At 43.3% G+C, this 21,562-nt stretch overlaps 1 protein-coding gene across 1 annotated transcript in view; it reads right to left on the reverse strand.

Annotated features, from left to right (window-relative positions):
* The window catches only part of LOC143986722 (uncharacterized), a 79,773-nt gene that overhangs the window by 35,184 nt on the left and 23,027 nt on the right, over nt 1-21,562 (reverse strand). The window contains exons 23-25 of the mRNA XM_077485128.1: nt 2,779-2,979; nt 1,719-1,760; nt 1,273-1,476 (exon numbers count right to left, since the gene is read on the reverse strand). Of these exons, the coding sequence (XP_077341254.1) occupies nt 1,273-1,476; nt 1,719-1,760; nt 2,779-2,979 (447 nt within the window). The remainder of the gene's footprint in view (nt 1-1,272; nt 1,477-1,718; nt 1,761-2,778; nt 2,980-21,562) is intronic.

The following is a 21,562-nucleotide window of genomic DNA, read 5'->3' on the forward strand; positions in this document are numbered from 1 at the left end:
CAAGCATGTCTTTTAAATATAAGTTATACCTATAACTATTAAAATGTTCCAAACTACTACACTTATGAACATTGCAGCTGAAGAAGAGGTCATTGGGTATGGTTCAGTGGACCTACGTGTACTTGAAGAAGATGTTGAAAAGTTGGTTGGAGTTGCAGTTGAAGTTAAATTTAAGTGAGAAAAATAAAAAAAAGATTGCTAAATTTGTTGTAATCATATTAATTAAAAACAATAAAAAAACAAAATACACCAAAGTACTGTTAAAAATACATATGTTTGGAAGAAATGAACAAAGCAAACAAAAAGGAAGGTAAAACAAGCATGATTTTAATGCAAATGTCCCTAACCCTCGGGCTGTGGATCCGTGCCAGTTTGTGGCCTGTTAATGGCTGACATGCAGCGTGGGTTGGGCAGAGATCTGGCAAGGCTTTATTTTGAATCTCCCATTTCCGCCTGGCCTTCGCCTTGTGTCGGTTCAACGGCAGTCATGCAAATGCATATTTGCCCATCTGCAGAGCTGGGACAGATGTGTTGCAAAGATGGTTTGCTAAGATCAAAACTTCATATTGTAAGTTCAACTCCTTCTCTTGATCATCCAATACCTTTCTGCTTATTTTTTTGGAATTGATAGCGTTTCAGAGTCACTTGATGGAGGATATGTGTGCAGAGTATAGGATTACTGGGACTTTCAGGTGAATCAGATGATGGATGAGAAGATTACCAGGATTGCTGGCTGTGAATTTGAATGAATCATCCAAGTTCTCTACTTGTTATGTCCACTTGTCAGGTGTCACAGCAGGTTATTTACCTAGAACCAATCTTCTACCCTGATCCTGTACTAAGTCATTAGAGATAACCAACATCAGCAATATCAACTGACTGGAAGGGGGTATTGGGGTAGAGAATATTTTTCTAGTTAAAGGTTCAGCCACACATGACATTAACCTTCTGATAAAAAGTGATCCATGTATAGCATGCCTGTGTCTTTGGAGAGTCTAGTCTTGGTAAACATGCTTCGAATTTATTATAGGCCCTGTTCACACCTGGGTTGCAAACTCATGAAAAAGCACTAGTGGACCCATTATTTCCTAACAGCAAAAACCTCCCCTATAGTCCTTGGAGGGGTTGTCTCCGCATGACTGGTCACTGGTGCCAAGGAGGTTGGGGACCACTGTTTTAATGTAGCTTATATTACTTTTTCAAAATCTTGAAAACTATTAAACTCTATTAATTAAATTGTTTTGTAAATCAATATAATTGAAATCCATTTACCTGTGGAAGAGGCAGGCATGTTGGATACTGTGATAGACATTGTAGGAACAGAAGTAGACTGGGTAGATGTTATTGCCAAGGTCATGGTGGTAAATGTAGAAGGGGATGTAAAAGTTATGGTAGAGGATGATGATGGCAGAGCAGTGGATGTACTTGCACTTGAAGATGTTGAAAAGGTGGTGGGAGATGAAGTAGATGTTTTATCTAAGGGGAAATTGAAAGGAATGTCAAATTTGTTGAGATTATATTTATTAGAAATAATAAAAGTAATACAACACAAAACTTTGAGCTATACATATGTTAAGGGAAATATTCAAATAAATAATGTAAAACAAGCATGTCATTTAAATATAGGTTTATGTATATCTACTGAAATGTTAGAAGCTACTACACTTGCGTTTTCCACTGAACTGTTAGTTACATCAAAATGACTGAAATCCATTTACCTGTTGAAGAGAAAAGTGGGCTGGATCCTGTAGTAGAAGTAACTGGAATTGAGGAGGAATGGGTAGATGTTATTGGGGAAGTAATGGGTGTAGTAGGAGATTGTGAATTTGCGATGATAGAAAATGAAGATGGCAGAGCTATTGTTGTAGAAGAAAGAGAAAATGGAGTAATGGGGATAAAGGATGGAGTGAGTGGCATTTTGGTGGTGTCGGATGAAGGCACTGTGGTCATGGTTGTAGATAATGGAGCAGATGGGATAGTTTTATTAGGGGTTGCATAGGTTATTGAGTATGGTTCTGTGGACATACTTGTATTTGAAGAAGATGACGAAAAGGTGGTGAGAGTTGCAGTTGAAGTTAAATCTAATGCCGCGTACACACGGGCGGACTGTATGGCGTACTTAGTCCGTCGAAACACATTTCAGCGGACAATCCGCTCGTGTGTGGGCTTCAGCGGACTTTTTCAGCGTGCAGTCCGGCGTACTAAGAATTTCGGATTTTTCGAAATTCTGTCCGTCGTACTTTGGTTTCAGCGGACAATCCGCTCGTCAGTATGCTAGTTCGACGGACTAAGAATGGCGCATGCCCAGAAAGGATTTACACGGCGGAAGGGTGCTTTGCTGTGTCTTGGACTTCCTATTTCTAGTCCCGTCGTACGTGCTGTACACGTCATCGCGCAAGCTTTCGACGGACTGTTTGTGCATCCGTGTGTGGTCAAGTCTGTTCAGTCGAAAGTACGACGGACTGTCCGTCGGATTGTATGACGAACTAAGTACGCCATACAGTCTGCTCGTGTGTACGCAGCATAAGAGAGAAATAAAAAATATTGTTAAATTTGTTGTGATTATATTTATTAGGTACAATAAAAAAAATACAATACAACAAAGTACTGTGAGCAGTACATATGTTTAGGAAAAATAAAAAAGCAGGCAGAAAGGAAGGTACAATGAGCATGCCTTTTTTAATTAATTCATGTGATTCTTTCAAAATGTTGGGAACAGTTAAACTTGTTTTCTCAAATGCATTGTTGAATTAATCAACATAACTGAAATCCATTCACCTGTGAAAGAGGAAGGCAAGCTAGATACTGTGGTAGACATTGTATGGATAGAAGAAGACTGAGTAGATGTTCTTGTCGAGATCATGGTAGAAAAGTTATAAGGGGATGTGGATGTGATGGTAGAAGATGAAAATGGGAGTTCCGTGGATGTACTTGCACTTGAAGATGTTGAAAAGGTGGTGGGAGATGAAGAAGTAACATCTAAGAGGAAATTGAAAGGACTGTCAAATTCATTGAGATTATATTTATTAGAAACAATAAAAAGTAATACAACACAATACTTTGAGCTATACATATGTTAAGGGAAATATTCAAATAAATAAGAATGTAAAACAAGCATGTCATTTAAATATAGGTTTATGTATATCTACTGAAATGTTGGAAGCTACTACACTTGCTTTTTCCACTAAAGTGTTAGCTACATGAAAATGAGTGAAATCCATTAACTTGTGGAAGAGAAAAGTGGGCTGGATCCTGTAGTAGAAGTAACTGGAATTGAGGAGGAATGGGTAGATGTTATTGGGGAAGTAATGGTTGTAGTAGGAGATTGTGAATTTGCGATGGTAGAAAACGAAGATGGCAGAGCTATTGTTGTAGAAGAAAGAGAAAATGGAGTAATGGGGGTAAAGGATGGAGTGAGTGGCATTTTGGTGGTGTCGGATGAAGGCACTGTGGTCATGGTTGTAGATAATGGAGCAGATGGGGTAGTTTTAGTAGGGGTTGCAGAGGTTATTAAGTATGGCTCTGTGGAAATACTTGTATTTGAAGAAGATGATGAAAAGGTGGTGGGAGTTGCACTTGAAGTTACATCTAAGCCCTTGTACACACGGTCGGAGATTCCGACGACCAAATCTGTCGGAGTTATTCCGACGGATTAATTCCAGACCAGGTCCGGAAGTGATTGTGAATTTGCGATGGTAGAAAACGAAGATGGCAGAGCTATTGTTGTAGAAGAAAGAGAAAATGGAGTAATGGGGGTAAAGGATGGAGTGAGTGGCATTTTGGTGGTGTCGGATGAAGGCACTGTGGTCATGGTTGTAGATAATGGAGCAGATGGGGTAGTTTTAGTAGGGGTTGCAGAGGTTATTAAGTATGGCTCTGTGGAAATACTTGTATTTGAAGAAGATGATGAAAAGGTGGTGGGAGTTGCACTTGAAGTTACACACGGTCGGAGATTCCGACGACCAAATTTGTCGGAGTTATTCCGACGGATTAATTCCAGACCAGGTCCGGAAGTGATGTTGCATACACACGGTCGGACCAAGTTGTCAGAATTTCCGGTTGCCAAAAACGCGGTGACGTAAACCGTGTACGGCGGGACTAGAAGAGGAAAGTTCAGCACCACGTCCGGCACCCTTTGGGCTCCTGCTGCTGATCTCGTGTCTATCGCGTGTTAGTAGAAGTTTGGTGAGAGACGATTTGCGCTTTTCAGATTAGTGATTCAGATGGCTACTGCTCTTTGGATTGTGCTTGTGTGTGCGTATCTGATAATCAGTGAGTGCAGTCAGTAAGTATTTGTTTATCATTGTGGACTATATCTTGGTATAGTACACTTTGATTTGCATTTCTTATTGTCTGCTTGCTTCTGCTATTCAGGTCGTTCTTTCAGGCCTTGCTGTTTATCGGTGCTTTCTCTTGTCCGTTCTGACGAGCCTACCGTTTTTAAACCATGTTTCGTCTATGTACTCGTCGTAGAGTTTGTGCTGTGCAGGGGCTTCGTGTTGGGTTCTTACTTCGACACAAGCCCGGTCCATGGACAGGGAGGGGAGGCGTTTGTGGACCAAGAATTGGTTGCGCCAGCGTGACCAGTTCTTGCACATGCCTTTGCTCCGTGAGATCCACGAGAATAATCCTGATGATTTCAGGAATTATCTCCGGATGACGGACCCCGTTTTTCACCGTCTGCTGGCTTTGCTGACCCCTTATATCACCAGGCAGGATACCTGCATGCGGCAAGCCATCACTCCGGAGCAGAGGCTCATTGCCACGTTGCGCTACTTGGCGACTTGGAGAAGCCTTTAGGACCTCAAGTTCTCTACAGGCATCTCCCCCCAGGCTCTGGGGATCATTATTCCAGAGACCTGTTCTGCCATCATTCAGGTCCTGCAGAAGGACTATATGAAGGTAAGTTTTATCCTTTAACATCACATTCTATGTATTTCCTGATTGCTAATGTCTTGCATTTCTTTCCTCATTCCCTACTTACCATCATTGCAATATGCTCTAATTCATATACTCTGCCCCTTTGTCCTCAGGCATATTTGCCTCACTAACTTCACCACCATGCTCTTCTTGGCCCATAAAACTATAGTCTAGTCACTTACCAATGTCTTTTGTCAGCTCCATAATATTGTTTTCCCCTAAACACCCCCTATAATGTCTACAAATGTGATGTGTGTGCTTCAATTCATGCAGAGTGACATTTTTTTAATTTTTGAGGTTGTGCGAAACTCATTAGGAACCCCCCTGCCCCAAACTGCTAGCTCAGCTGATAGCAATCCTCTATCTGATGACTTTACCAAAGACAATACACACTATACCTACCTTTTTGATGATCACATTTATGGATGAATTCACCTAAGCATGTAGTGCAAGGGCCTGCCTCAATACTTTCAAATGCTATTTTTATTTTGTTTTTCAACATATTAATTATCTGGATATGTAATAGCAGAATGTCAAAATGTGCTTCCATTTTTTTTTCTTTTTGGGATTATGACACTTCTTACCTGTCCGGTGGGTTGCCAATAGTGTAACTAAGGAGGGGCTTCCCAAAGTATCACACATTATTTAGGCATTCAGCTCTCAATCAAGTGGAGAGGGTTACCTGTCCAAAACATCCTCCCTCCTTTTTTAGCAAGGGCCCATCAGATGGGGGGATGGGGGGTGATGACTCTCATAAGGGGACCTTAGACTTTAGGCTTTTTAATACTCAGTTCCCAAAATGTTTGACTAATTTAGTCCAAATATGTTGGTGTCTAATCTGCTTGCAATGTTGATTTGTCAAATTACTAATTTTGGTTCTTGTTTCACTCCACAGTGTCCTTCAATGCCACAGGAATGGCAGACTGTGGCCTCCCACTTTGCCAGTCGTTGGGACTTTCTCAATTGTGGAGGAGCAATAGATGGGAAGCACGTCCACATCGTCCCACCACCCAACTCGGGGTCGTACTATTATAATTATAAGGGGTTTCATAGTATCATGATGTTGGCGGTGGTGTCTGCGACATATGAGTTTTTGTATGTGGACGTGGGGCAAAATGGACGGATGTCGGATGGTGGAGTCTTCACACAGATGGAGTTCTACTGGCATCTCCAGAGTGGCAGTCTGGGCTTGCCACCCCCAGAGGAGAATCAGGAAGGACTCCCGTTCGTATTCGTCGGGGATGAGGCGTTTGCCCTGGCGAACCATCTGATGCGGCCTTTCCCGATGAGGACCCTCACCCCAGACCAGAGGATTTTTCATTTCCGCCTGCCCAGAGCCCAAAGAGTGGTGGAGAACACTTTTGGTATACTGGCCAGCCGGTTCCGCCTTTTTCTTATGCATATTCCCATGCCGGAATACAAACTGAATCACATAGTGCTGGCGTGCTGTGTTCTGCACAATTTTCTTAAAAAAGTTTCTGTGAACTATGCGGTCTCAGTTGGCCAACAAGAAGCAGACTTTCTGGAAAATAAAGATAACCTCACGGGCCTTGAACCTGCTCATCCTGGCTTGCCCCCCCAAAGCGCCCGTGAGGTTAGAACTCAATACATGGACTACTTTGTGGGTAGGGGGGCCATTGATATGCCAGACAATGTCATAGAGGCATTTTCATAATACATTTTTCTTTGAAACTCCTTCATTTACTGCTTGACTTGGTTTTAGGTGTCTCCTAGGTAAATTTATGTTTTTTCAAGTTGTGCCTTTTTCAACAACAGTGCAAACCCAAGTTCAGAGCGACATGAGGGGACAGTCTCTTCTTCAGGTAAGCTTATTATGCTGAGGGTCTGCTACACACACACCTTTTTTTTTGGTAACTAATGTATGTATTGCATTACTGAACAAATTCGTGCTCATTTTCAGCACCATGGCAGGAAAATCGCATGATTGTCCAAATTTACACCTCACTACAAGTGCACTGCAAAAGTACACCTGAAACTGCACTTGGAGTGCAAAGTGGAGTTTCCTTTAGTAAATCACACTCCTTCTCAGCACAAACTAAAATTTTACTACAAATACATTTTTGGCGCAATGAAAAAGGAACCCACACATTGTTGTTAATTAATCTTTTTAATCCAAGCACATTCACATGTGCGTTTAGAAAAGGTTTTTACAACAAACCAAGAAATTGTGTGTATCAAAAACAGAGTTTAAGCAAAATTTTGTTTACTTGGTGTTTTGGTGTAAACAGGCATGTATCAAAGCGTAAAATACAGAACACAGGAACTTACAAAGTTCAACTTTGAAAAGTGAAGACAATATCAGACATGAGTATGTACAAACTGGGCTGATATTGCCCTTATCACATGAGGTGTCACCCCTGGAAAATCCAAATTTGGAAGATGCACACAGTGTGTCAACATGTGCTATCTCCCATCATGGTGTACATGCTTTGGGGCTGCAACCCCTTCATCTCAGCCACTTTACACAAAACGCATACATTGATCCCCCATGATGGGAGATAGAGCATGTTTACCCACTCTGTGCATCTTCCAAATTAGAAATTTCGATAAATACAAAAGTTGTGTTTTAAAATAGCAAAACTAAAACCCTATCTAGTTTTTTCTGTTTCATACTCTCCCCAAAACATAAATGATGTTCCTCATTTTATTTTTAACATCATTAATGTTTTGCTGTATATTTTCAAAATCCCGATTACACCCCATTATCTCCCCAATCAGGATCTGGGCACTTTCACTGGTAAAACGGGAATCTTCTTCCACATCACCTACAAAACAAAGCAAAAATACACCATGTAATAAAAATATGGTGACATACATTGATGAGCTTACCGGAAGCTGTGTTCTCTGACACTCACCTGTTGTGGTGACAATTTGCCCAACCTCAACGATCTCTCCTTCCTCCTCCTCCTGTTCCTCTGTTTCTGGTTTTTGAAGTTGCCCTTCTTTGGTAGGGGTGTGGTCCCTGGTGTCCTCATACTTGCCGAGTCTTCTCTCCCCTATGAGAATGTAAAAAAAAATACTTAGCACACAGAGGGCAGAAATAGGAATATGAAACATTGCTTGGAAGTGTTGTACAATTGTGTTTTTTGGTCGAGTTCCAAGGTGAGAACATTATTGTGGACACTTTGTTAAGCTGGAATACTTACCTGCAGAACGATGTTTCTTACGAACGAATGAAACCATGAACTTGAAAGTGGCCATTTTAAAACGGAACAACATGAAATCAAAGAACATGGGGCAGTATGCAAGCAATAATAATCGTATGAACACACAACAACTACTTAATTTTTTCAAGAACACGCTTGATCCTTATGTACTGCTAGTGCTCCCTCAGTTTCAGGTCTGACCAGCGTTTTCTCAGCTGATCCTTGGATCGGCGTACCCCAAAATTCTGATGAAGACTCTTCACAACTTTAGTCATGATCTTGGCCTTTCTGATATTTGATTTTGGGTAAGGTCCATACTTCCCATCATAGTCGGTCCTGTTCAATATGTCCACCATCTCCAAAAGACATATTTGAGGCCTTAAATCTTCTCTTCCTGTATTGGGACATTTCAGGCTCCGGGCTTTCCTCACCCTCCTCCTCGTTAGTGGAACTATTATTAGTGTGCACCTGCGTTCTCTCCGTCATGTGCTCTCCCCACTGCGCCGAAAGTGAAGAGGCGGAGAATAATCTAGAAAGAACGTCAGGGGCAGGCGGAGTTTCACGCATGCGCACTGTATATAAAACGCAACACGCGTGTGTCGTCCGTACGATCGGTGAACAGAGGGAGAATCTGACGTGACGAACGTGCAAACGAAGGTAAAATTTTGAACTTGGTACATCACTAGGCTATACTGCTTCTAGATTGAGGCCTGCATTAGTGGAGTTTAGCCTGACATTAGGGTTTGTCTTGTGTTGTGTCTTGCAGACATTATGGACGGCTTCAACGATCATAGCTTCCTCCCTCTGTTCATCGATAAATACAGAGACATGCCCTGCCTGTGGCAACCAACACACCCACAATATAGTAACAGACAAAAGAGGCAGGCAGCAATGTTGAAACTGGTTGAGTTTGTGAAGCCGGTGGTCCCCAGGGCAGACGTCACCTATTTAAAAAAGAAAATTGGTACATATATGAGGGAGAGGACCAAGGTGCTGAAGTCCATGCAATCTGGAGCTTCAGCAGATGACGTTTATGTTCCCACCCTGTGGTATTATGACAGGATGCATTTTCTGTCAGACCAGGCTGAGGTCAGAGAATCCCTCTCTACTCTTCCTTCCACGCGTCCTATGCTACATTCCACACCCGATGAGTCTTCCGACGCCCAACCTGGGCCTTCCACTCAGGAAGAACTGGGGGAGCCCAGCTTGAGCCAGGTATAGTATTGTTGTACATATTTTGGGAGTAAAAATGAATGATGTTAACTTGATTTTTGCTCACTAATTGCTGAGCTTTGAAAGTGTTTCACATATCAATAGAGAGTAGTGGCCAACACTTTTGGGACAATAACAAAAAATGTTGGGCACAGAATGATAGTCTTTTCTATTGGTTAACAGTTTGCAACAGTCTTGATGTGAAAATTGTGTGTGTTTGATGAACCAAAAACTAAAACTATGTCCCTTTTTCATACACAAGTAGAACTCGGCCAGGAACAGGAGGGTGTGGAATGCAGCAGCCAGGAGGTGGCTGTGGAAAGTGGCAGCCAGGAGGAGGCGGGGGTAAGCGTCAGCCAGGCGGTGGGCGGCCAAAGGAGCCTCACTGAATGCCAGGTCCCTCCCCTCCGCCTTCCGCGCAAAAGGGCGAGAAAGGGGGGGGAATGTTGAGGAGTCTGCCCTGAGGCTGATTGGTGAGGCTTCTGCGGCCCTCCAAGCAAAACCCACCTACCAAGAGGCCTTTGCCGCCTTGGTTGCGTGCAAGCTTGATAAAATGGAGCAGAGGCAACAACTCTTGTGGGAGGAGGTTATAATACACACCCTCAACAAGGGTCTGTTGGGCCAAATGACACAAGAAACACACTTGTGTGGTTTGGCCCATGCCCCTGCTCCTCCTCCTCCTTCTGCCACACCTCCAGCACCACAGCCACAGCCTGGAACGAAGAGTGGAAGGAAGACCAGAGAGTGATGACCTGGGTTCAGTCTGGTCTGACAGAAGATGCAGACTGTTGTAGTACCACAGCCTGGGAACATAGATGTCATCTGCTGCTGTTCCGGGTTTCATGGACTTCAGGACCAGACTTCTCTCCCTCAGACATGTACTCCTCAGGCCACCAAGTTTTGCATTTAAATAGTTGATGTGTGCCCTTGGGGCCAAAGGCTTAGCTAATCTCCCCAGCTTCAACATCGCTGCCTCCCTCTTTATCTGTTACTGACACTGAAATAAAGGTATTTTTTGTTTGAAGAAATACTTGCGTATGTGTTTTACTTCCAAAAGGCCAGTTTATTTGTGAGCAGGCAGGTACATTTCAAAAAAACAAAGTGACATGAATAACAAGGGGCACCAACACTAAACAACCTCCTGTAGATTAAAAAAGAGAAACAAAATATCAAAAATACAATAATGTTGTTGTGGTAAGTTTACACACAAAAAACACCCTAAAAAATTGAGAAATTAGCAAACTGACAAAAAAGGAGATGTTTATGAAAAAATAAAATAAAAAATGCATCCAAAAAATAAGAAACAAAATCTAAAATTGTGCAGATGTAACGAAATCCAAAATTGTATTGCCGAAATGGTTAAAAAAGACTCAGGAAATATGTTCGGGAGAAGTGTGTGTGACTATGAGCATCAATAGAAGTTCCTTCTTGCAGCATTGTAAAGAACAAGAGAATGCGCTTCATGAAAGAATTTTTAACATTGCAGCGTGACGAATGTGCTATATCGCTTACGAGCAGTAGTTTTACCTGAACGAGAGCTTCCGTGTCGGAATTTGAATGTGAGCATGCGTGGCACCTTGTCAGTCGAAGTAGGCTACACATGATCGGAGTATGTCCGATCAGAGCAGTTTGTCGGAAAATATTTCCGGAAAGTTGGAAAATTTGGTCCAACGGATATTCCGATGGAAACACTCCGATGCATACCACACACAGTCGGAATATCCGACAAAACGCTCCAATCGGACACATTCCGACGGAATCTCCGACCGTGTGTACAAGGGCTAAGAGAGAAATAAGAAATATTGTTTAAATGTGTTGTGATTATATTTATTAGGTACAACAAAAAACAATACAATACAACAAAGTACTGTGAGCAGTACATATGTTTAGGAAAAATAAAAAAACAGGCAGAAAGGTAGGTACAATGAGCATGACTTTTTTAATTAGTTCATGTGATTCTTTCAAAATGTTGTGAATGGTTAAACTTGTTTTCTCAAATGCATTGTTGAATTAATCAACATATCTGAAATCCATTCACCTGTGAAAGAGGAAGGCGAGCTAGATACTGTGGTCAGGGCCGCTGATAGGGCAGTACAACCAGCCCTGTTGTACTGGGCCCAGCCAGCAGGGGGGGCCCGACCAGTTTTTAACTTCTAGCTTAAAAAAAAAAGCTAAATAATTATATTAACCACTTGCTTACTGGGCACTTAAACACCCTTCCTGCCCAGACTAATTTTCAGCTTTCGGTGCTCTCACACTTTGAATGACAATTACTCAGTCATGCAACACTGTACCCAAATGAATTTTTTGTCCTTTTTTTCCCACAAATAGAGCTTTCTTTTGGTGGTATTTGATCACCTCTGGGGTTTTTATTTTTTGTGCTATAAATAAAAAAAGAACGAAAATTTTGAAAAAAAACGCATATTTCTTTGTTTTTGTGACAGAATTATGAAAATTATTAATTTTTCTTCATAAATATTGGCCACAATTTATACTGCTACATATCTTTGGTAAAAATAACCCAAATTAGTGGATATTATTTGGTCTTTGTGAAAGTTAGAGAGTCTACAAGCTGTGGTGCGAATTGCACAAAATTGATCACATCTGATGTACTGGTGGCCGATCTCATTTCTTGTGACCCGAACAAGTCAGGAAAGTACAAATACCCTCCAAATGACCCCTTTTTAGAAAGTAGACATTCCAATGTATTTAGTAAGAGGCATGGTGAGCTTTTTGATGTTGTAATTTTTTTCTCACAATTCTTTGCAAAATTAAGATTTTTAATTTTTTTCCACAAAATTGTCATTGTCATTGCCCATAATAGGTTATTTCTCTCACATGGCACGTGTATACCACAAATGACACCCCCAAAAAAATTCTGCTACTCCTCCTGAGTATTACAATACCACATGTGTGGGACTTTTTCACAGCCTGGCCACATAGAGAGGCCCAACATGCAGGGAGCGCCATCACGTGTTCTAGGAGCATAAATTACACATCTAACTTGTTGACTACTTATTACACTTTTGAAGGCCCGGAGCACCAGGACAATGACACATGGCACTGATGACAGATGGCACTGATACGTGGCAATGATGACACTTATACGGGGCACTGATGACACGTGGCACTGATGACAGATGGCACTGATGACAGATGTCACTAATATGGGGCACTGATGACAGATGGCACTTATACGTGGCACTGATGACACGTGGCACTTATACCTGGCACTAATACGTGGCACTGATGACACGTGGCACTAATACGTGGCACTGATGACAGATGGCACTAATATGTGACGCTGATGACAGATGGCACTGATAAGTGACATTAATGACACGTGACACTGACAACAGATGGCACGTGACACTGACAGGTGGCACTGATGACAAATGGCACTGATACGTGGCACTGATGACAGATGGCACTAATATGTGGCACTGATGACAGATGGCACTATGTGGCACTGATGACACGTGGCACTGATGACAGATGGCACTTATACGTGGCACTAATGACAGATGGCACTGGGGAAAAATGGCACTGACAACAGGTGGCACTGGGGACAGATAGCACTAACAGGTGGCACTGGGGGCAGGTAGCACTGGGGCAGGATGGCACTGGGGTGGATGGCACTAGGGCAGGATGGCACTGGGGCAGATGGCACTGGGGCAGGATGGCACTTTTTTTTTTTACACTTACGGCCGCTGCAGCCGTTCATCTCTCCCCTCTCACACGCTGTCTGTGTGAGGAGGGAGAGCGGCGCTGAGAGATGATCTCATATGTTTACATATGAGATCATCTCACATTGGACACACTGATCGCGCTGTAAACGGCCGCTGTGATTGGCCGTTTACAGCGATCTGTATTTGCCTGTCTCCGGGGGACACTGCAAACACAGAACTTCCCCGATGCGCTCCCGCGCCGGCGCGCATTGCGGAAGTAAACAACAGGACATCCAGGGACGGCCTCCCGGACGAAAGCGCCCGCTCTAAGGCCGTCATTCGGCTATAGGGCGGGCGCGAGGAGGTTAACCCGCACCCACTTGATTACTAAGGTATATAAGGAATATATATTCATTTCCTGGGCCCCATCAGGTTACCAGAGGGGCCCAGGAGGTGAAAGCAGAAGAGGGACTTTTTTTCCATTTTCGGGTGCAGGGATACAATTGCATGCTGTTCTCTGTATACCTGCACAAACTAAAGTTCTGTCTGCTCACTGTATGCCTCTCCGGCGGATGGATATTACTGTTATACGCTCCCTTCATTCAGTAAGTGCTGCAGCTTGAGGGACTTATCATTGAGGCTGCTGAGACAGATAGAGCAGCAGGAGTAATCTGGTTAATGGCAGTGGTGCACAGGCAAGCAGTCCCCTTCACACACACACACACACATACACTGACAGGTGACACTATTGTAGAATGTGCAGTCCCCACTCTCATTGTGTGCTCATGGTCATTATCATTATGATGATCAGGGCACAGCAGGCGCTGTATGGCTCTGTCAGTGTAACATGGCTGTTGGGTGCTGACTTTCCTGATATATGGCTGTACTGTGTGTTACAGACTATAACTCAGCACAGCCATAACAAAGTCAGCACCACACAGTCATGTTACACTGATAGAGCCATAGAGAACCTGCTGTGCTCTGATCATCATAATGATAATGACCATGAGCACATAGTGAGATGCTACTTTTACACATGTGATGGGGGGAAGGGACAGTAAAAACACACAGCCAAGCTGCATTTTTACCACCCCCAAACCACTCCCCTTTGATAACCTTTCACCCAAGCTTTGCATTTAGGTACTTTTTCATGCAGACCTGATTGAAAGCTCCATGTAAGTTTACAGGTATGAACTAACATGTGTGCATTTAGATCCACCTTCCTCCGTGTCCATTCAGGTGGGAAAAAAAAAATTGGAAAAGAATATCCTTTTCTATTTTTCCAGACCTAAATGTGACAGATCAGAGGTAGCCTGATGTAAATGGACACAAGTCGGTGGTGTATGAAGACACAAACTGAATTGGCACAGATGTCAAAACACTGACATCTCTCCCATTCAGATGCAGTTATGATTGCTGGGGCGCTGTAAATGTTACATGTTCTAGCTCCAGACACCCTCCCCCCCACCCTGAAGGCAGGGGCAGAACGAGGGGCGGGGTTGTGGGTGAAGCCATGGTGGGTTGTGGGCGGGGTCAAAGGGGCCCCGTCAGGTAGGCTGTATGGGGCTCCATGATTTCTGACAGCGGCCCTGACTGTGGTAGACATTGTATGGATAGAAGAAGACTGAGTAGATGTTCTTGTCGAGATCATGGTGGAAAAGTTAGAAGGGGATGTGGAAGTGATGATAGAAGATGAAATGGGAGTTCCGGGGATGTACTTGCACTTGGAGATGTTGAAAAGGTGGTGGGAGATGAAGTAGAAGTAACATCTAAGCCCTTGTACACATGGTCGGATATTCCGATGGACAATGTCCGATAGGACCGTGTTGTCGGATAATCCGACTGTGTGTGGGCTCCATCGGACTGTTTTGAGTATTGGATACTCCGACGGACCAAGTTTTCCAGCTTGGCTATAAAATTTTCCGACAACATAATCCGATCAGACTTTGTCCGATCATGTGTAGCCTAGTCCGACGGACAAGGTGCCACGCATGCTCACAATAAAATTCGGAGATGGAAGCGCTTGCTCAGGTAAAACTACCGCTCGTAATCGATATAGCACATTCATCACGCTGCAATGTTAAAAATTCTTTCATGCAGCGCATTCTCTTTTTCTTTACAATGCTGCGAGAATGAAGTTGTTTTGATGCTCATATTCACACACACTTCTCACAAACGTATTTCTTTATTCTTTTTACTCATTTCAGCAATACAATATTTTAATTTGTCACATCTACCCAATCTTTTTTTTTTGTTTTTGTTTTTTTTTATTTTGTGGTTGGTTTTTTTAATCAGCACCTCCTTTTTTGACAGTTTGCTCATCTTTGCATTTTTTTGGGTGTGTTTTGTGTGTCAACTTACCATAACACCATTATTATCATTTTAGTTTTGTTTTTCTTTTTTAATCTACAGGAGGTTGTTTGGTGTTGGTGCCCCTTGTTACTCATTTCACTTTGTATTTTTGAAATGTACCAGCCTACACACAAATAAACTGTCCTTTTTGATGTAACACATACGCAAGTATTTCTTCAACCAAAAAAAACTTTATTTAGGTGTCAAACAAATAAACAGGAAGGCAACGCTGGAGAAACTCAATTTGGTGAAGCCTTTGGCCCCCAGGGCAGACATGAACTAATTTGAAAATGCAAAATTGGTGGCCTGAGGATTACATATCTTAGGGAGAGCAGTCTGGTCCAGAAGTCCTAGAGATCAGGAAGGGCAGATCCCATCTATGTCCCCAGGCTGTGGTCCTACAAGAGGCTGCATCTTCTATCAGACCAGACTTAACCCAGGCCATCACTCTCTGGTCTTCCTTGGGCACTTCCCTCCAGGCTTCCTTCCAGGCTGTGGCTCGGCTCCTGTATTTGTGGCAGGAGGAGGAAGAGGGCGATGGTCGACCTCCTGGCTGCCATTTGCCACAGCCTCCTCCCGGCTGAGGTCTTCCTGTGTATGAAAATGGGACATAGATTTCATTTTCTGGTCATCAATCACACAATTTTTTGCTCATGACTGTTGAAAATTGAATGTTACCAAATAGAACAGACTATCATTCTGAGCCCAGCATTTTTCATTCTTGTTCCAATCATTTTTGGTAACTACTGTCTATTGAGATGTAAACCACTTTGTTAAATCACAACTTACTGATTAATAATAACATCTAGTTAACATCATTAAATGTACGACAAGAAATATGTTCAACAATGCTATACCTGTCTCAAGCTTGGCTCCTCCACATGTTGCTGCCTGGAAGGCCCAGGTTGGACATCGGAGGCTCAGCTGGGGGTGAAGGAAGCCTTGAAGGAAGACTTCGAGAGTGGTGGCGTGGGTTCCCCCTGGTCTGCCATAAAATGCAGGCTCTCGCAGTACAACATCCTGGGGTAATAAATGGCATCTGGATCTCCTGATCTCAGGGAATTCTGGTGCTTCTTTCACTCCCTGAGATATATACAGCTCAGGGCACCAACTTTGCCCTTCACATAGGTCATGTCTGCCGTGGGGACTATGATCTTCACCAAAGCAAGAAGTTTCTCCAGCGCTGCCTTCCTCTTTCTTAGGTCATTATAAACTGGGTTGTTCTTCTGCCACAGGCAAGGCAGCTCCCTGAGCAGAACAATGAATAGCCCCATAAAATTTGATTGCTTGAAGGGATCCATCTTGTCTGCAAGACACAACACAAGACAAACCCTAATAATAATAATGTTAAACTCTCCTAATCTTGTCCCAACATAGGCCTATATAGAAGCAGTATAGGCTAGTGATGTACCAAGTTAAAAATTGTACCTTTGTTTGCACGATCGTTCTCACTATGCTCACAGATCGTACGTACGACACACACGTGTTGCGTTTTATATACAGTGCACATGCGTGAAATTCCGTCCGCCCCTGACGTTCTTTCTAGACTATTCCCCGCCCCTTCTCTTTTGGCGCAGTGGGGAGAGCACATGACAGAGACACAGCAGGTGCGCAATTAGAATTCCACTAACGAGGAGGAGGGCGAGGAAAGCCCAGAGCCTGAAACGCCCCGATCCTGGAGGAGAAGATTTAAGGCCTCAAATATGTATTTTGGAGAGATGTTGGAGATGGTGGACATATTGAAGAGGAACGACTATGATGGGAAGTATGGACCTCACCCAAACCCAAATATCAGAAAGGTCAAGATCATGACTAAAGTTGTGAAGAGTCTTCAGAAGAATTTTGGGGTACGACGATCCAAGGATCAACTGAGAAAACGCTGGTCAGACCTGAAACTGAGGGAGCACGATCAGTACAGAAGGATCAAGCGAGTTCTTCAAAAAAGTAAGTAGTTGTCGTGTGTTCATATTATTATTATTGCTTGCATACTGCTCCATGTGCTTTGATTTAATGTTGTACAGTTTAAAATGGCCACTTTCAAGTTCATGGGTTCAATCGTTCGTAAAAAACATTGTTCGTTAGCCCACTCCCAAAACGATGTTATCCCAAATTACACCTCACTACATTTCTTCACACTGCAGGTAAGTATTCCAGCTTTAGAAAGTGTCCAAAATAATGTTTTCACCTTTGAACTCGGCCAAAAAACACAATTGTACGATGCTTCCAAGCAATGTTTCATATTCCTATTTCTGCCCTCTGTGTGCTAAGTATTCCTTTTTTACATTCTCATAGGGCAGAGAAGACTCGGGACGTCTAAGGACACCAGGGACCCCATAACTCCCAAAGAAGGCAAAATTCCAACACCAGAAGCAGAGGAGGAGGAGAAGGAAGGAGAGATTGTTGTGAAGTTGGACAAATTGTCACCACAACAGGTGAGTGTCAGAGACCACAGCTTACGGTAAGCTAATCAATGTATGTAGGCATATTTATAATACATGGTTTGTTTATTTTTATTTTTTTAGGTGCTGTGGAAGAAGAATCATATTTTACCAGTGAAAGTGCCCAGATCCTGATTGGTGAGATAATGGGGTGCAATTGGGATTTAGAAAATATACAGAAAAACATCAATGATGTTCAACAGAAAATGAAGAACATCATTGATGTTTTGGGGAGAGTCTGAAACACCCCAAACTAGCTAGGGGTTTTTTTTTGTTTGTGTTTTAACAAACAACTTTTGTATTTTACAAAAAGCCAAATTTGGAAGATGCACACAGTGTTTCAACATGCACTGTGGAAAGTGGCTGAGATGAAGGGGTTGCACCCCCAAAACATGTACATTGATACCCCATGATGGGAGATAGCACATGTTGACATTAGGCATTGGATCAGGAGGAAAATGGCCACTTTTGGATTCTCATTGTGTGTGCATCTTCCAAATTTGGCTTTTCCAGGGTTGACACCCCATGTGATGAAGGCAATATCAGCCCAGTTTGTACATACTCATGACTGATATTGTCTTCACTTTTCAAAGTTGAACTTTGTAAGTTCCTGTGTTCTGTATTTTATGCTTTGATACATGCCTGTTTACACAAAAATGCAAAGTTTCAAAAAATGTTACCAAAAATAATGTTTTCTATACAAAAATATGTTGGTTTGTTGTAAAACCCTTTTCTAGAGTCCATTTACACAGGAGCAACTTTGGATCCGACTTGAAGTCGTCCCAAGTTGCCTCAAGTCGCGCAACATGATAAAATCAATGTAAGTGAATGAGAGCCGTCTTAATGTACACTACTGAAGTCGCTCCGACTTCAGAAAAGGTTCCTGTACTACTTCAATCTGACTTATAGGCAACTTGTACCCATTGATTTCAATAGAAGTTGCCTCCAAGTCTGATCCCCTGTCTTAACTGAAGCAACTTTCCAGGAAGTAAAAATAGTTTTCTAGGCAAACCCCTCCCTCCCACAGAGCTGATTATTATGTGATTGGCCACTGGTAAAGTCTCCTCTCCTGGAAGCAACTTCAAGTTGCCTTGTAAGTTGCCTCAAGTCGTGCTGTGATTCATACTCAAGTCGTGTCCAAGTTGCCTCCCAAAGTCCCGCTCAAAGTCGTGTTGCCCCTGTGTGAACGGACCCTAAATGCACATGTGAATGTGCTTTGATTAAAAAGTGAAATTATCAACAATTTGTGGCTTCCTTTTTCAATGCGCAAAAGCAGTATTTGGAGTAAAGTTGTTGTTTTCTGTAGCAACGGGTGTTATTTACTAAACGCAAATCCACTTTGCACTCCAAGTGCAGTTTCAGGTGCACTTTTGCAGTGCACTTGTAGTGCATAGTGGATGTGCCTTTAGTAAATAACACCCACAGTGATGTTTAAATTTCCCCAATCACGCCATTTTCCTGACCCCACATATTTCTGCCATGGTGCTGAAAATGAGCAATATTTTTGTCAGTAATGCACTACATACATTAGCAACAAAAGCAAGGTGTGTGTGTAGCAGACCCACAACATAATAAGATTATCTGAAGAAGAGACTGTCACCTTATCTTGCTCAGAACTTGGGTTTGCATTGTTGTAGAAAAAGGCCCCCAAAAAATAGCAAAAATACCTAGGAGACACCTAAAACACAGCCAAGCAGTAAAAGAAAACAAAGATTGTTGTAGTTTCAAAGAAAAATGTATTAAAAAAAATGCCTCTCAGACATTGTCTGGCATATCAATGGCCCCCCTACCCACAAAGTACTGCATGTATTGGGTTCTGACCTCGCGGGTGCTTTGGGGGGGGCAAGCCAGGACGAGCAGCTTCAAGGGATGTGAGATTCTCATTTTCAGGCAAGTCTGCATCTGGGCCAACTGAGACCACATAGTTAGCTGAATGTTCTTTCAAAAAATTGTGCAGAACACAGCAGGCAAGCACAATGTGATTTCGTTTATATTCCGCCATGTGGATTGGCATCAAAAATAGGCAGAACCAGCTGGAAAGATCCTCTGTTCCGGGGTGAGGGTCCTCATTGGGAAAGGCTGCATCAGGTGGTTTGCCAGGACAAACGCCTCATCCGCGATGAAAATGAACGGGAGTTCTTCTACATTCTCCTCTGGGAGTGGCAAGCCCAGACTGCCACTCTGGAGACACCAGTAGAATTCCATCCGTGCAAACACTCCACCATCCGACATCCGGCCATTTTGCCCCATGTCCACATAAAGGAAGTCATAGGTCGCTGACACCACTGCCAACATCACGATACTATTAAACCCCTTGTAATTATAATAGTACGACCCCGAGTTGGGGGTTGGGACGATGCAGATGTGTTTCCCATCAATTGCACCTCCACAATTGGGAAAGTCCCAAGGCTGGCAAAGTGGGAGGCCACAGTCTGCCATTCCTGTGGCATTGAAGGAAACTGTGGAGTGAAACAAGACAAACAATTTGTAATTTTGCACATCAACATTGCAAGCAGATTAGAAAAAAATTTTTTGGCCAAGATCAGTATAACATTTTGGGAAATTAGTATTTAAAGCCTGAAGTATAAAGGTCCCCTTATTATTAGAGTCATCACCCCCCCCCCCCCCCATCCGATGGGCCCTTGCAAAAAAAATGAGGGGGGGGGTGTTTTGGACAGGTAACCCTCTCCACTTCATTGAGAGCTGAATGCATAAATAATGTGTGATACTTTGGGCAGCCCCTCCTTACTTGCACTATTGGCAGCCCACCGGACAGGTAAGAAGTGTCATAATACCAAAAACAACAAAAAAAATGGAAGCACATTTTGGCATTCTGCTATTACCTATCAAGACAATAATAGGAGAAAAAAAAACAAGAAAATGTAGCATTTGAAAGTATTGAGGCAGGCCCTTGCACTACATGCTTTGGTGAATTCGTCCATAAATCTGACCAGAAAAAAGGTAGGTAGAGTGGAGGGGGGGATCCTAATGAGTTTGGCCCAACCCAAAAAAAAAACCAAAAAATGGCACTCTGCATGAATTTAAGCACACACATAACATTTGTACACATTTTAGGGGGTGTTTAGGGGAAAGCAATACTATAGAGCTGACAAAAGACATTGCTGAGCGACTAGACTATAGGTTTATGGGCACAGAAGAGCATGGTGGGGAAGTTAGTGAAGGCAAATATGCATGAAGGACAAAAAAGGAACTTGAAGGGGGGGGCGTGGCTTGGTGCCGATCCGGAATGGCCGCTTAACTGCAGAGCTCCGGCAGTTAGAGACCCAGATCACAGCCTAGCAGAGCGAACCAGGGCCATAACTATGGGGAAACCGAAGGGGAAGAGCTCCCAGTCCCGCTGCCGCTCCCCGAGGGGGTCCGAAAACGGTTCCGGGAGCAATATCCCGGACATGTTCAGGGCGCACTCACGCGAGGCCGGGGCTTCGTCCGCGGCCTACTCGGACGAACGCTCGCCCAGCAGAAGTCCCTCAGAGAGGAGAGGTACCCAGCGACAGGACAGCCCGCCCTCAGCACGCACGATTACAATGGCGGATCTAAGGTCAGTGGCTGCTGATATTAAAGAGTCCCTCACATCTGTAATTGCTGACCTGAGGAGGGACGTCCAAGCCATGCACATCCGCACGTCGGAACTGGAGGAGGCCGCAACCCGCCATGAAACCGCCATTGACCAACTACAGCAAGCCTCCCATGCGCACAGCACACACATCAGAGAGCTCCACAGGCACATGGAGGACTTAGATAATCGCGGACGTCGCCACAACATCAGGGTAAGAGGCATACCAGA

Source organism: Lithobates pipiens, unplaced genomic scaffold, assembly GCF_037356315.1.
Source record: "Lithobates pipiens isolate NorthernLeopardFrog02 unplaced genomic scaffold, aLitPip1_a1.2 Scaffold_18, whole genome shotgun sequence".
Classification (NCBI taxonomy): Eukaryota; Metazoa; Chordata; class Amphibia; order Anura; family Ranidae; genus Lithobates; species Lithobates pipiens.